The following is a 16,930-nucleotide window of genomic DNA, read 5'->3' on the forward strand; positions in this document are numbered from 1 at the left end:
TGATCAGCTGACTCTCTCTGCCCAGTATAAGACTTCTGCCTCTCAGCGCGCGCGTGCGTATTCCTAAGCCTGTGTGCACTAACAGACTCAGCCACACCAGACACACGCTGCCGCGTGCAAACTGCCACGCTGGACGCGGAACCAGCCGCCTTACTGTTGTTGCATGCGGCGGCTTTTCCGCGTTCTGCCCTGCTACCAGACACACGCTTCCGCGTGCAAACCACCGCATTGGACGCGGAATCAGCCGCCTCCTCAGTAGCACATGCGGCGGCTTTTCCGCGTTCTCTCACAGAGCCCTTGTCACTGGTGAGGACTGATAGTACCCACCAGCTACTCTGGTGAGGTATAGCTCTCTACTCTCACCAGAGGGCCCTGGACTCTGGTGAGGGGCCCTGCACTGTTAGTACCCACCAGCTCCTCTGGTGAGGTCTTGTCAAAACTATCAGTTCACAGTTGCACCAAGCACTATACACTTCTGTATTTCTGTTAGCTATACTTGCATCATTGGTGATTCTGCAGACCACCACATAATCAGGTATAGTGTCTGCATTATTGGTGATACTGCAGATCACTCAATAATCAGACGTCTGTGTTGCTACACCAATCATTACAAAAAACAATTAAAGGGAGAAAAAGGGCTTACCTCAATAGATTACAGAAATATTGCATTAAAAAGGAGAATAGTTTATTAGTCTCAAACTCAAAAACATATCTCACATCCAATCTTTTCTCATGCAGGATACTAAAATGTTAGTGCATGTTTTTTTTATATCTCACTTGGACTATGTAACATACTGCTTTGTGGACTACCAACTAACAGACTGGCACCTCTCCAATCTGTACTGAACTCGGCTGCTCATCTCATTCCTCTCTCTTCTTGTTCTTCCTCTGCTGCTCCTCTCTGCCAAGCTCTTCATTGGCTGCCGACTAACCAGAGGATCCAGTTCACACTCGACCCTAACCTACAAAGCTCTCGACACTCTTTTTGCCCAGTACATCTCCTCACTAGTTTCCAGACACCAACCCAATCGCAATCTCAGATCTGCACCACAATCTTTTTTTGTCCTCCTCTACAATCACCTCCTTGCTTTACTATATACAAGATTTCTCACATGCTTCACCCCTCCTCTGGAATCTCCTGCCAACACATCCATTGTTCTCCAGCCTTTGGAACCTTTACAAGCAGGGACGGATCTAGACCAAGTTGCACCTGGGGCAAGGTCAGTTTTTTTGCGCCTAATGGTCAGGTTTGGATGAGGAATGGCAGTTTAGGTGCCAAAACCTGACCTTTAGCGCCAAAACTGGATGGGGAATGGCAGTTTAGGCACCTAAAGGTCGGGTTTTGGCACCTAAACTGCCATTCCCCATCCAGTTTTGGCGCCTAATGGTCAGGTTTTGGTGTCTAAAGATCAGGTTTTGGCGCCTAAACTGCCATTCCCCATCTAAATTTTGCCGCCTCTTTAAGAATTCAACAAACTGCGCCTGGGGCAAGAGACCCGTCTGCCCCCCCCCCCCCCCCCTAGATCCGTCCCTGTTTACAAGGTCCCTCAAAAATCATTTTTTCTGGCAAATACACGCTCTACCTTAGGCCATTCCCCCTAGGACCTCTAGCCAAGTTGTACTCCTTACCAGATAACCTAAAACACACTGCCTCTAGGTATGAATATTTTATACTACCCCAAGTCTTGCACCACCCTTTTCCTTTAGATTGTAAGCTCACGAGCTCTTTCACTATTTGTGTCTTGGGATTTGTTATTCATCTTGTGTCTTACAATTTGTTATAGTTTTATTTATGGTATTAATTTTGTCACTGTAATTACCAATTCTGTATTTTGTGTATTGGTATACACCATTGCCTGTATTGCTTTGTACCCCATGTTTGTTTCTTGCGTTGTGCAGTGCCACAAAATATGTTGGTGCTTTATAAATCAATGATAATTTGCACCTTGGCAATGCATTTAGCTGGAAATCGTACCCAATTCTTCGGGCCAGTGGACAATACCAGCTGAGTGTATCTGCCAAGCCCTGAGTGCCTCCCCCCAATATGCTGTCTACTCTCCTTTGGAGGGTGACCACCAGCAACCAAGTTTGTTTGCTGGTCCATCTACAGCCTGAGAACAGATGGGTTTTCTCCACATGCGCTACTGATGGTTGCATACATAGTAACCCATCTTTGTGAGTATATAGTAACATAAACTTTTCCCCTTCCACCTTTTACTGATGACACTACACCATTTGGGTTCCTGCTGTCCCTGTGTATTTTCTGCTGAAGGTATTTTTGGAACCTCCAATACCTCAGGCTGTGCTGATATCCTTTGCAATAGGTCGCTATAATATTGCCTGTTATGTCTCCTGTGGTATTTATACTCTGATTTACCTCTTTTGCCTTCTTGTACTTTGTTTTATTACTGACTACAAGATGATCATTGAAAAACATTTTTTTTACCAAAGCTAAAAAATGGTGGACAACACAGGAGAACATAACAGATCTAGAAAACCTGGGCTGGATCGGTTTTTAAAATTTAGTTTTTTCTCCTAAAGGACTCAACAAAGAAAAGAGCTGGCACATCCAAAAGTAATCTTTATTGGTTCCATGTAAAAGAATATGACCAACGTTTCGGAGCCACGTAAGGCCCCTTTATCAAGGTAATGTTTGGTCGGAGGCAAAAATCTGTACAAAAGTTCCTGTAGACACTTGAAGGTAAGCTTCCCTTCCTCTGCAGGAACTTTTGCACAGCGGCAGATAGATTTTTGCCTCCGACCAAACATTGCCTTGATAAAGGGGTCCTATGTGGCTCTGAAACTTTGGCCAGATTCTTTTACATGGAACCAATAAAGATTAACTTTGGATGTGCCAGCTCTTTTCTTTGTTGAATACTGCGTAGAGGGCGCCATCCCTCTTTTTCAGCTGTTGCACTTCCCTTAAAGACTTATGGGACATATGCAATTCTGAGTTTTCTCCTAGGAGATAATTTTTCATCTTCAATTTAAAATAACTTTCCAGCACTTTTCAACTAAAAAAGTACCAAAAAGTAGGTGAAAAGGTACTATCAAAATTATTTTGAGTACTTTCTTGTATTCTGGTGGCTTAAAATGCATTTTATTGACAAGTTTAAAAATATCACCTAGGAGAAAACTCTGGAGAAAAAATGAATTGCATATGGGCCAATGGGTTTGATCCTAGTGTGTGTGAATACTACTTCCAAAATAGTGCATCCATACCGTGCACATGTGGGTCTCGGTTCGTGCATGGCCAGTACTCGGGGATGTGAGTACTTGGGAAGGCTGCACGAGTAGTCCCAAGTAGTCCCGAAGACCCATTCACCTAGCAGGTTGAATAACTTCTAAGTCGACCTCGTGTATAAGTCGACCCCAACATTCAACCCTCTTAAAATGAAACGTTTTATTGACTCAAGTATAAGTCTACCCAGCATAGTTAATGGCTGCACTTGGGGCTCAGGAGCGGTTAATGACTGCACTGCATACAGTATTGCAGCCATTAGCCCCTCATGTCCCTTAACCACTTACCGACCGCCCACTGCACAGGGGCGGCCGGAAAGTGGATCCCGCAAGGACCGCCGCCTGCACAGAGGCGGCAGTCCTTGTAGGGGCATGGGAGGAGCGATCGCGTCATCCGTGACGCGATCCTCCGCCCCCCCTCGCGCTGTAACCCGCCGGCCGTTCGGAAGCGCCGGCGGGTTACTAGCAACCGGATCGCCGCATACAAAGTGTATAATACACTTTGTAATGTATACAAAGTGTATTATACAGGCTGCCTCCTGCCCTGGTGGTCCCAGTGTCCGAGGGACCACAAGGGCAGGCTGCAGCCACCCTAGTCTGCACCCAAGAACACTGATTCTCCCCCCCTGCCCCCTGATCGCCCACAGCACCCCTCAGACCCCCCCTGCCCACCCCCCAGACCACTGTTTGCACCCAATCACCCCCCTAATCACCCATCAATCACTCCCTGTCACTATCTGTCAACGCTATTTTTTTTATTCCCTAAACTGCCCCCTGCTCCCTCCTGATCACCCCTCAGATTCTCCCCAGACCCCCCCCCCGTGTACTGTATGCATCTATCCCCCTGATCACCTGTCAATCACCTATCAATCACCCATAAATCACCCCCTGTCACTGCCACCCATCAATCAGCCCCTAACCTGCCCTTTGCGGGCAATCTGATCACCCACCCACACCAATAGATCGCCCGCAGATCCGACGTCAAATCACCTCCCAAGTGCAGTGTTTACATCTGTTCTCTACCCTAAACACCCACTAATTACCCATCAATCACCCCCTATCACCACCTGTCACTGTTACCCATCAGATCAGACCCTAATCTGCCCCTTGAGGGCAACCAACCACCCGCCTACATGCTCAGATTGCCCTCAGACCCCCCCTTATCAATTCGCCAGTGCAATATTTACATCTGTTCTTCCCTGTAATAACCCACTGATCACCTGTCAATCACCCCCTGTCACTGCCACCCATCAATCACCCCCTGTCACTGCCACCAATCAGCCCCTAACCTGCCCCTTGCGGGCAATCTGATCACCCACCCACACCAATAGATCGCCCGCAGATCCGACGTCCGATCAACTCCCAAGTGCAGTGTTTACATCTGTTCTCTCCCCTAAACACCCACTAATTACCCATCAATCACCCCCTATCACTGCTACCTATCAGATTAGACCGCTATCTGCTCCTAGGGCACTCAATCACCCGCCCACACCCTCAGAACGCCCTCAGACCCCAGCCCTGATCACCTCGCCAGTGCATTGCTTGCATCTATTCCCCCCTCTAATCATACCTTGAGACACCCATCAATCACCTCCTGTCACCCCCTAGCACACCTACCCATCAGTTCAGGCCATAATTTGCCCCGTGTGGGCTCCTGATCACTCGGCCAAACCCTCAGATCCCCCTCAGACCCCCTTCCGATCACCTCCCCAGTGCATTGATTGCATCTATTTTCCCCTCTAACCACCCCCTGAGACACCCATCAATCACCTCCTGTCACCCTCCTATCCATCAGATCAGGCCCAATACAACCTGTCATCTAAAAGGCCACCCTGCTTATGACCGGTTCCACAAAATTCGCCCCCTCATAGACCACCTGTCATCAAAATTTGCAGATGCTTATACCCCTGAACAGTCATTTTGAGACATTTGGTTTCCAGACTACTCACGGTTTTGGGCCCGTAAAATGCCAGGGCAGTATAGGAACCCCACAAGTGACCCCATTTTAGAGAAAAAGACACCCCAAGGTATTCTGTTAAGTGTATGACAAGCTCATAGAAGATTTTATTTTTTGTCAAAAGTTAGCGGAAATTGATTTTTATTGTTTTTTTTTCACAAAGTGTCATTTTTCACTAACTTGTGACAAAAAATAAAATCTTCTATGAACTCGCCATACACCTAACGGAATACCTTGGGGTGTCTTCTTTCTAAAATGAGGTCACTTGTGGGGTTCCTATACTGCCCTGGCATTTTAGGGGCCCTAAACCGTGAGGAGTAGTCTAGAAAACAAATGCCTCAAAATGACCTGTGAATAGGACGTTGGGCCCCTTAGCGCACCTAGGCTGCAAAAAAGTGTCACACATGTGGTACCGCCGTACTCAGGAAAAGTAGTATAATGTGTTTTGGGGTGTATTTTTACACATACCCATGCTGGGTGGGAGAAATCTCTCTGTAAATGGACAATTGTGTGTAAAAAAAAATCAAACAATTGTCATTTACAGAGATCTTTCTCCCACCCAGCATGGGTATGTGTAAAAATACACCCCAAAACACATTACACTACTTCTCCTGAGTACAGCGGTACCACATGTGTGGCGCTTTTTTACATCCCAAGTGCACTAAGGGGCCCAAAGTCCAATGAGTACCTTTAGGATTTCACAGGTCATTTTGCGACATTTGGTTTCAAGACTACTCCTCACGGTTTAGGGCCCCTACAATGCCAGGGCAGTATAGGAACCCCACAAATGACCCCATTCTAGAAAGAAGACACCCAAAGGTATTCCGCTAGGAGTATGGTGAGTTCATAGAAGATTTTATTTTTTGTCACAAATTAGCGGAAAATGACACTTTGTGAAAAAAAACAATTAAAATCAATTTCCGCTAACTTGCGACAAAAAATAAAATCTTCTATGAACTCACCATACTCCTAACGGAATACCTTGGGGTGTCTTCTTTTTAAAATGGGGTCATTAGTGGGGTTCCTATACTGCCCTGGCATTTTAGGGGCCCTAAACCGTGAGGAGTAGTCTTGAAACAAAAATGACCTGTGAAATCCTAAAGGTACTCATTGGACTTTGGGCCCCTTAGTGCAGTTAGGGTGCAAAAAAGTGCCACACATGTGGTATCGCCGTACTCAGGAGAAGTAGTATAATGTGTTTTGGGGTGTATTTTTACATATACCCATGCTGAGTGGGAGAAATCTCTCTGTAAATGGACAATTGTGTGTAAAAAAAAATCAAACAGTTGTCATTTACAGAGATATTCAGAGAGGGGCATGGTGAGTCCATGGCAGATTTCATTTTTTTTTGTCGCAAGTTAGAAGAAATGGAAACTTTTTTTTCCGCTTACTTGTGACAAAAAATCATATCTTCTATGAACTCACTATGCCTCTCAGTGAATACTTTGGGATGTCTTCTTTCCAAAATGGGGTCATTTGGGGGGTATTTATACTATCCTAGAATTCTAGCCCCTCATGAAACATGAAACATTTATCGTGCTGCATGTATACAGAAATTTTACTTTATTTGAAAAATGTCAGCACAGAAAGTTAAAAAAAATCATTTTTTTAACAAAATTCATATCTTTTTTGATGAATATAATAAAAAGTAAAAATCGCAGCAGCAATCAAATAGCACCAAAAGAAAGCTTTATTAGTGACAAGAAAAGGAGCCAAAATTTATTTAGGTGGTAGGTTGTATGAGCGAGCAATAAACCGTGACAGCTGCAGTGGTCTGAATGGAAAAAAAGTGCCTGGTCCTTAAGGGGGAGGGGGGGGGGGGGGTAAAGCCCACGGTCCTCAAGTGGTTAAAGAAGAACTCCAGTGAAAATAACAAAAATGAACAAAAGTGCTCATTTTTGACAATAATTATGTACAGGTAGTCCTCGGTTAAGGAACAAGATAGGGGCTGTCAGTTCGTTCTTAACCTGAATCTGTCCTTAAGTCAGGATGCTGTGCCAGCCACCTTTGCAGGCAGAGAAAAGGATGAGAAATGCCGGCACTACGGCTGCCTCCGTAGAAGCGCATCTGCGCGAAACGGCCGTAAGGCTCTCATCCCCCAGCACTCACCGCACAGCTTTACCAGCAAACCGGTATGCTATGTCTCAATATGCATACAATTGAATCCATGACGTTGCACCATGTGTTATGAATAAACAAGCAGTTTACAGCAGTGCCGGCATTTCTCATCCTTTTCTCTGCCTGCATATGATGTCTATCTGAGCCTGAGCACGCTGGTCTATCTGCATCGCACCGGATACCTGGTCTGCACCCCTGCAACCCTCCCTGAACCCCTAGCTGCAGTGCCAGCACCTTTCTATCCTACCTTCCTTTGTGGCCAGCCACCTTTGCCCCCATTCTATAAGCAGAGTAGGCGCAGTGGAAGGCAGATAGGGGACATCTCAGCTGTTCCACGGTGGTGTAAGATCCCAGCGTGCTGCACGGAAGCTGTGCGGCCCGTCCTCTCTCTTCGTTCACTGTCCCCCCGGCGGCTTCTCATGCATCGCATAATGACACATCAGGAGGCGCCGCCACTAGGGGGCTTTTCCTGATTGCGTTATTATGCGACGCATGTGAAGCCACCGGGGGGACAGTGAATGAAGAGAGAGACTGGGCCGCACAGCTTCCGGGCAGCACGCTGGGACTTTACACCACCGTGGAACAGGTGAGATGTTCCCTATCTGCCTTCCACTGCGCCTACTCTGCTTTAAAAACGGCAGCAGAAGAGGTAGTCCCCGGTTGAGTGACGTCATCGCGGCGGGTCGGCGGCTGTTCGTATCGGCGGGTCATTCGTAAGTTGGGCGTTCGTAAACCGGGGACTATCTGTATAAATGATTTAGTCAGTGTTTGCCCATTGCAAAATCTTTCCTCTCCCTGACTTAAATTCTGACATTTATCACATGGTGACGTTTTTACTGCTGGCAGTTGATGTCACTGGAAGGAGATGCTGCTTGCTTTTTTGTGAGTTGGAAACAGCTGTTATTTCCCACAATGCAATAAGGCTCCCACAGTATGATGTCAGCACCATGGTCCTGACATCACACTTTGGGAGGGGTTTCAACACAAGATCAGCCATACAGAGTCCCCTGATGATCTGTTTAAGAAAAAGAAAAAAAATGTCATGGGAAAGGGGGTATCAGCTACTGATTGGGATGAAGTTCAATCCTTGGTAACGGTTTCTCCTTAAAGCGGACCCAAACCAAAAAGGTTTTTAACTCAAAATATTTAGTTGCAGCACTCTGACACATACAAAGATAAATAAACACTCCTTCAAGCCTATGAGCATTTCAGTGCATGCTTTTCACCCTTCTCTTTCCATAACTAGGGATATACAGGTGGCAGCCATTAGCAATTCCTCCTTTGCCGGACACCTCCTACTCCACCAGTTTGCCGGATTCTGTCCCGGCAATATGAAAGGAAGGGAGGGGTTCCTCCAATAAATGTAACATTTTATATTTGTCATCATGCAGCTGAAAAAAGGCTGCTATTTATTATTATAATTTAGAAAATAGATTTTATTTCTAAAATCTCATATTTTTAATTTGGGTCCACTTTAAAGAGACTCTGAAGTCTATTTTTTTTCCCTTCTTTTGTTTAACATTCCTCTTCAGCTTTAATGCCAGAGTAAAATCGCCACATCCCTGCGGCAGAGGAGTGATTTATTACTTAGCAAACGACCTGCAAAGTTCTATGACTTCTAGGGCTTCTCTTCCTGGAGAGGCTGAGCTTTGAGCTGTAGCTCTGCCTCTCCGCAATCAATCTCCCCGGATCTCTGCCTCCTCCCCACCCCTCTCAGGGAAAGAAGTCTGAGAGGGGCGGGGAGAGGCGGCGATCTACATAAATTGACTGCGGAGGAGGCAGAGCTACAGCCTAAAGCTCTGCCTCATTGGGGAAGTGAAGCCCTGCGAGTCCCTGGGGCTTTGCAGGGCTTAGCTGTAGTAATAAATCACTCCTCTGCCACCGGGATGCGGCAGTTTCATGTGTGTGGCCAACAACTCCTCCAGGCCCCCAAGTGCTGCAATTATTCACTCCCCTTCCTGAAGCCCAGTATCCCCCCCCCCCCCCTGCCCCTTTCCTTGTTAATTGCTGTAGACTTTCAGACCTGTGTTTTCTTAGTATTTCCGTTCTTCCAAGTATCACTTACCACAGGGTAGATTGCTGCAAATGGGATTGTCACTATTAGTACACACATTACTCAGTGTGGTCAGTGTGCTGCTGTGACTCGTGCACAAGTCGACCCCTAAACTTTTATGAAGTGAATCAGACCTACATTTCTAGACTTATACTTGAGTATATACAGTATGTAATAAAAACACTTTTTTTGTTGGCTTCAGATGTACTTCAAAGCAAATCTGAAGCGGTAAAACCTTATGATATAATGAACTCTGTGTGTAGTATGGATAAGGAATAGAACGTTAGTAGCAAAGGAAAGAGTCTCATATTTTTATTTTCAGATATATAACTTTTCTTTTTTTAACATCGCATCATTCTGTCAGATGTGCAGTCTGGAAACCACTCTGGCCCATATGCAATTCACTTTTTCACCCGAGATTTCTCCTAGGAGATAATTTTTTATATTCTATTAACCTCCTTGGCGGTAATCCCGAGCTGAGCTTGGGGTATGCCGCCGGAGGTCGCCGCTCAGGCCCTGCTGGGCCGATTTGCATTCTGAAAAAAGCAGCACACGCAGCCGGCACTTTGCCAGCCGCGTGTGCTGCCCGATCGCCGCCGCTCCGCGGCGATCCGCCGCGTGCAGCGGCGAAAGAGGGTCCCCCCAGCCGCCCGAGCCCAGCGCAGCCGGAACAAACAGTTCCGGCCGGCGCTAGGGGCTGGATCGGGCGGCTCTGACGTCAGGACGTCGACTGACGTCCATGACGTCACTCCGCTCGTCGCCATGGCGACGAGGAAAGCGAAACAAGATAGGCCGCTCATTGCGGCCTATCTTGTTACTTTCGATTGCCGGAGGCGATCGAAAGTACGCTTCCGGAGCGCCCTCTAGTGGGCTTTCATGCAGCCAACTTTCAGTTGGCTGCATGAAATATTTTTTTTTTTTATTTAAAAAAAAAACCATTTCAGCCTCCCTGGCAAAATAAATAAACCGCCAGGGAGGTTAAATTGACGTTCTAGCACTCTGCAATTGAAAAAGTACCAAAAAAAATTAGGTAAAAGAGTACTATCAAAATTATTTTGAGTATTTTCTTGATTGCTGGGGTGTAAAAGGCATTTTATAGGCAAGTTTAAAAATAATACCAAGGAGAATACTCAGGAGAAAAAAACAAATTGCATATGGGCCTCTGTCTTCTAAGCTATAAAACAAAGCAGACATAATGACCCTTTGTACTTTCCTGCAGAAAAACCTTATCTCAAGCCGTCTCTCACAGTTTCTTGGCTGTTCAAGTGCTTCAGAAAACAGGACTGCATTCGACCCAGTGGGTCAAATAGCTCAGAGAAGCTCCTTTGCATAGACAACAACTAAAAGTTTTTTTTAACTCTTCCTGTACTGGAAAACAATATGAGACTTTTTTTTCTTTGCTACTAATGTTCCATTTCTAAGCTGTACAACACATACAATTCATTATCTCAAAAGTTTTTTAGCTTCATGTTTGCTTTAAGTGGCAAAAGTCATGTCAAAATATAGCATAACTCACTGGGCTTTCAGCAATCAGTTCCAAAAAATAACTCATGGAATCCTGCCTAGGTGGAATTCAATTGACCCATTTTCAAACTGCATAACTTTGCATACAGAATTTGCACAATGTTGCAACTCAGAATTATTTGACCATCCCTAGACTCAGCTACAGCAAACTTTGAAAAAGTGTCTGCTATTGGGTAGTTGAAGACTCCAGTCCAGATTTGCTGAATGTTCTCCAGTATTAATAAACCAATCTCATTGTACTCTATTCAGAAAAGTCCCCGTTATCCAGGCAACTGGAAGTCTAACTGGCATGCCTGAGGGGGATAACGGGGACAGAACGATAGGCGGTTTGCAGGACATAAACTACTTACCAATCCTCCAGGCGCTGTTTTGTACGCATCCTGCAAGTCCCAGTGGCTTTCCGGTGCCAGGCATAGCTCTGGACTTGTAACCTGTCTCAAAATGGGTCAGGTGACAAGTTGAGAGCTATATACAGAGGATGTCGATAAGCCACTGGGACCTGCAGGAAGTGCAGAAGTTCGGAGCCCGGGGGATCAGGAAGTAGTTTCTGCTATACAGGTGAGGGTCTCTGCTATTTCTGGCCGGTTGATTGAGCAACTGGCAAGCACATGTATCCGGCACCAGGCAATCCCAGCCTTTGCCAGATATAAGGGACTTTGCTGTATCTGGAACCACCCTGTTATGTTCTTTGATTTTCTTTCTCAGAAGTGTTTTTTATTTAGGTCTCAAGGACCAAAGGATCTTCGTTTTCTAAGAATTTCTTAGCTTCGTGCCATGATTCTTATTTTCTACACTGTACAGACCATGCCTCTGGCAGACACCACGGTCATCTCCTTCAGCAGCCCGGCCTTCACCTGCATATTTGCCTGCATATTAATCAAGTGCTCAGTCTGGGCAACATTGTACACAACCGAAAGGTGAAACCGTGGAGGGTGAGAATGTTCCATTTCTTTCTTCCCCACCCTCAGTTCCATAATGAAAAAAGCCACAATGGTGAGCAGCAATTTATCCTGGTTATACATGCAGAACATTTACCACAAGGATTTGTGGACTTAATGGCAAGTCCAGGAGTGTTTGGATGGATTATTTCTGTGTGTGGTACGCTCCAACTAAACACATGGTAAATGTGTGTGTTTTCAATGTTTAATCAACATGGTGGACTCTCACGTATGACAATTTATATTTTTGTGTGCTCAATTATCACGGCAAGCCTTTTACTGTTTCTGACCTTTGATTTTGTACAATCTGGTGAACAGTTCTCTACCAGTCATGAGTGGTTAAGTTGAGGTAGTGCAGCTCCTAAGTTCTGTACATTGCACCCCACCACCACCACCGATATTTGAAAGGTACAGACAATAAACCAGCAATTGAGAGTGTAGCTTTACGCAGGAGGAAGCAGTAAACCTGCCAACCAAGAGTGATGGACCCTCTACAATAAGTCGGTATCGTAAGAAGATAGAAGTAAAAGAAGAAGAAGATAGATAGTAAAAAGAGAGAGAGAGACGAACATCGAAAAACAAAATGTGATGGAAGTAGGATGAGATGGTCAAAGAGACACTATTAAGTTTGACTTGCGAGCAAACTTAAAGTAAGCCTGAGATGGAGGGGACAAGAGGATCGGATAGATTTAGGCAATCTGGAGAGAGAAGCGGCAGTGAACACAGCAGGAAGAAGGGTAGTATTTTTATCAAACAAGCACTCTAACAATTTTGGTTGAAGAATCGGAGCAATTTTGAGTACCTGAAGATGGAGGTTTCATAAGCTGTGGAGTCAGATGAATTTGTACCGACTCCACATAAACTGTGGAGTCAGCTGAATTTTGTACCGACTCCACAGCCCTGCCCGGAAGAGGCGTGTACCCAGTGGAGATGGAACACCCGATCTGCACACTTGTTCCCTACTGTCATCATGGCATCCTGATCCTTTGCAGAAGTTGGACATGATCCCGCTGCACTTTGAGTCTCCTTGCTGGTTCTTCTAGTTTCTCAAATAAGGACGAATATTGAAGTTTCTAGTTGATTGCCTAAATGGACCACTATGAAACGCACAAGCAGGAGTGTGGCAGAAGTTGGCCCAGTGGCTGTGGAAGACCAAGATGATGTGTGCAAGCTTCAGGGATCCAGTGATGGAACATTCCTTGGCAAGTATAACCAGCATACCAACATGCACCTCCACCATACCGTGATATGTTGCCAAGGCAGGTTCTACCACAGAGGGAGAAGATCGGCAATACATTTTAAAACAAAAGTCAACAATGGCGTCTTCTACATTCTTCTCGTAATCAACAGATTTTAACAGATTGCACACAGAGATACTGAACATAAAATAATGAATGATGAAAACCAAGGTGATCTTCAATGTTTTATTAAAAGTCTCTACACTTGTAAGAAAATAATTGTAAAAAGAATTTGAGTCTTACAAAAATAATATAAGCAAAATATATTGCTATTTTTTCTCACATACGAGAACATCAGACATGACAAACGATAATTTGATTATAAAAACGCGCCTATGTTTTATTGAATTAACTGGAAAAATAGATTTATAGCAAAAATATTGAATGTTCATATACTGTACTAAACCTCCAGGGGCCTTTCACACTGGCGCGGTGCGTTGGCCTATTCAGCCAAGATATGCCAATGAAAATTCATGGGGCCTTCGCAATCCGGCGGAAATTACGTTTTACGACGCAAAACCATACCTACCCCCAAGTTTCCTCCTAGAAGATCATTTTTATATTCTCTTTAAAATTAATTTTTCACAATTGAAAAAGTATCTAAAAGTTGGTGAAAAAGTAATATCAAAACTATTTGGAGCATTTTCTTGCTTTCTGGTGGTTTAAAAGGTATTTTATGACAAGGTGTGAAAATGTTCACCTAGGAGAAGACTCAGGAGTTAATTGCATATGGGCCCCTGAACCTAAACAATATGATAAATAGATGGAAACAATTATGCACTTGTCAATTGCCCTAAATAATCACATATGGAATGGGATAGCTAAATGAAATATTTCAATAAGATTATATATACTGTACTGCTATTAAACTCATTTAAAGAAAGCATGTTTTAAATCAAAATAACAGAAAGGGCTATGACTAAATGTAAAAGATTGAATCAAAGTCAGGTGTAAACTGTCGTTATACAGTCTGTAAGTATTAAATTAAGGCTACTTTCCCACCAGGACGTTGCGTTTTAGGGGACGTTATGGTCGCATAACGTGCCCCTAACGCAACGTCCCTGGTGGTGTTGGATGTGGACGTCAGAGCGAGCCGCGTTGTGCAGCTCACTCTGGCGTCCGTGATGCGTACTCTTGGATGCATGCAGCATCACGTGGTCCCGCCAGCCAATCGCCACACAGAGCGGTGCTCCAGGAAGTAAACACTGCACACGTCACTGAGTGCAGTGAATATTAATTAGCCATGTGCCTGGCCGCTCTCCCCTCCTCCCCAACATTACTGAGCATGTGCAAGCAGAAGCCGCGTATAAAGTACTGCATGCAGTACGTTGTCTTGACGTCTTGCGTTACAATGTAACGCAACGTGGGCATTGTGAACAACCCATTGATTTTTCATTACTGTGCGGTGGGCTGCGTTACAGGCTGCACTAACGTGCGCCTGTAACGTCTCACTGTGAAAGCAGCCTAAAGTGACCCTAAAACAAAAGGAAAAAAAATGAAAGTTAGATACTGACCTAAGTAATGGAAAGGCTCTGCTTGCTCCAGAGGCTCCCCAGACCCTCCTTGACCTCACCCCTGCTGCTCAGGAGCCTCTTCATGGCCACACTCCCGTCTGTGAACTAGCACGACCGTACTGCGCATGTGTGAGTATGGTCCCCGCATCACAGAGGCGTATCTACAAGGGTGCGGGTATGGAATGTGTCATAGGTGCCTCGTACTGGGGGCCCTGCTCCATAGCAACCCTGACATTCTCCATATAGATTCTAGTTTTTATTTTGGAGGCAATCTTCTGCCAGGTTACATTATTTGGGGGGACAAGCTTCCCAACTGTTATTTGTCCTATGTACAGACTGGCACTATTGCCATAATTAATTCTTACAGGTCATGCTTCACGTCAACTTGGACACAACCAATTCAGCTAAGATTACACCTTATATTATTTGGATGTTGACCTCTCCCCTTTCTTCTCTACCCCGGGGCGAATTTCAGTGTTAGCCATAGGTGCCGTTTTCCCTAGATACACCTCTGCCCGCACGCCCAGTAGGATGAAGCCATTCAAGAATGGTGGAAAAAGCACAGCACTGTACCATCACACTCTGGCACGGGCAGGAGTGTGGCAGAGAGAGAGCACATCTGACAAGCTCTAGTCGGATCTTGCAGCAATGGAAATGTAGGCACCAGGTGGACTCAGAAAGCCTCTGGACTTTCATGATTGGTTTCTGTTACCTGCGCTTTGGGTGGATTTAAAATCATGGAAACTGTCAAGATTTCAAGTTTTAGTTGATTGATTAGTGCAATTTTTTTGTGCTTTGTGCTAAAAAATAAAAAATAAAAAAAAAATTGGGCTTTAATTTCAGTCTTTTAAAGTCTATCTTCCTGGCCTGGTGGCCAATTGCAATCAAGCAGTGCCTCTATCATTGCCATGTTTCCCAGAATCCTCTGGGAAAGAAGATAGAGGTAGCCATGATGGTTCAGCTTACCAGTTGTGGTTGAATCTGTCTTATCTGCTTTATAACTAGAGAGAACACGTACCATAGTACTGACTACCTTTGTGCAGCAAAGAGTAATGCCCTTTAAGAGTAATTTTTCTTGGTAAAGGAGGCTTTTCTTGCCGAGTATTTGCTCTCTTTCCCAGGCCTCCCCTATAGCTGATTTTCTTTTTCCTTTTTTGAGCTAGTGTACCACTTAACAACAGCAGCACCAGCTGTGCTGGCCACGACACAAAGAGCCCCACCGATTGTCAACAAGGTTGGAATACGATGGAAGAACAAAGCCTGAAATGTAAAGGCAAACACCACATCCATAGTTCTTACGATGGACACCATGCCTGCTTTCTCAATCTGTAGAGCTTTCACCATAAAAGCTTGGGCTCCCACACCTAAAATGCCGATAAGCACCAGAAGCCACCTCTCTAGGCCACAGTAAGGCAAACGCCATTCTTGTAGAACAAACAGGGCAATGGTGCACTCTATCAGGCCAATGGTGGCAGCATACCAAATGGAGAGCAGGTAATGAACGGACTTGCCAATTTTTCTTAACACCACTATAGTTATTGCAGCTCCAACTGCACCTCCCACTGCAGCGATGGTTCCCTTCAAGCGGTCAGAGTAATCTTCTACAAGGTCTTCGTCATTTGACCCAAACAAGAATGGTGGACGGGCTATGAGGACAACACCGGTTATAGTAAAGACTATAAAGACTATGTCCCAGACTGTACACTTCTCTTTGAGGAATATGCAGGCAAATATGCAGGTGAAGGCTGGGCTGCTGAAGGAGATGACTGTGGCATCTGCCAGAGGCATGGCCTGGACAGCGTAGAACATAAGAATCATGGCACAAGAGCCAAGGAATCCACGGAGGAAAAGGAAGATCCTTTGGTCCTTAGGACCTAAAAAGCCAGTTCTGTGAAAGAAAGAAGATCAAAGAGTTGCAGGATTATGCCAGTTCTGTATGCAAATGTATGCAGTTTAAAAACAGACCAACTGAATTCCACCTAGGCAGGATTTTATGAGTCATACTGTAATATATATATATATATATATGTACATATATACACTAGACCTAAGGCCCTTTTAGAAACAGGAGCTAGGCTTTGGCCGCGACCCCCGTACTGACTGGCCTCTAAAAATCGGTGCGCAGACGGCCCGCCCCTCTGGCTCCGTGATTCTCCTCCTCCTTCCCCGCGTCATCCTCCCAGCTCTGCGCTGGGTGTCCCTGCTGCCCTAGTAACCACAGGGACAGCGCAAAGCGAGCTGGCTGTACTGCGCACACATGCGCAGTTCGGTTTTCACATGGATACAGGGACAAATGATGACGCAGGTACACTTGAAAATTATTATATAGGATAACCGATTGTGACAGC

General features: G+C 45.2%; 1 protein-coding gene across 1 annotated transcript in view; it reads right to left on the reverse strand.

Annotated features, from left to right (window-relative positions):
- Positions 1–13,345: 13,345 nt before the first annotated feature.
- The window catches only part of SLC35G1 (solute carrier family 35 member G1), a 59,260-nt gene continuing 55,675 nt past the window's right edge, over positions 13,346–16,930 (reverse strand). Inside the window, exon 3 of the mRNA XM_068257595.1 lies at positions 13,346–16,470. Within this exon, the coding sequence (XP_068113696.1) occupies positions 15,711–16,470 (760 nt within the window). The 3' untranslated portion in view covers positions 13,346–15,710. The remainder of the gene's footprint in view (positions 16,471–16,930) is intronic.

Source organism: Hyperolius riggenbachi, chromosome 10 (genome assembly GCF_040937935.1).
Source record: "Hyperolius riggenbachi isolate aHypRig1 chromosome 10, aHypRig1.pri, whole genome shotgun sequence".
Classification (NCBI taxonomy): domain Eukaryota; kingdom Metazoa; phylum Chordata; class Amphibia; order Anura; family Hyperoliidae; genus Hyperolius; species Hyperolius riggenbachi.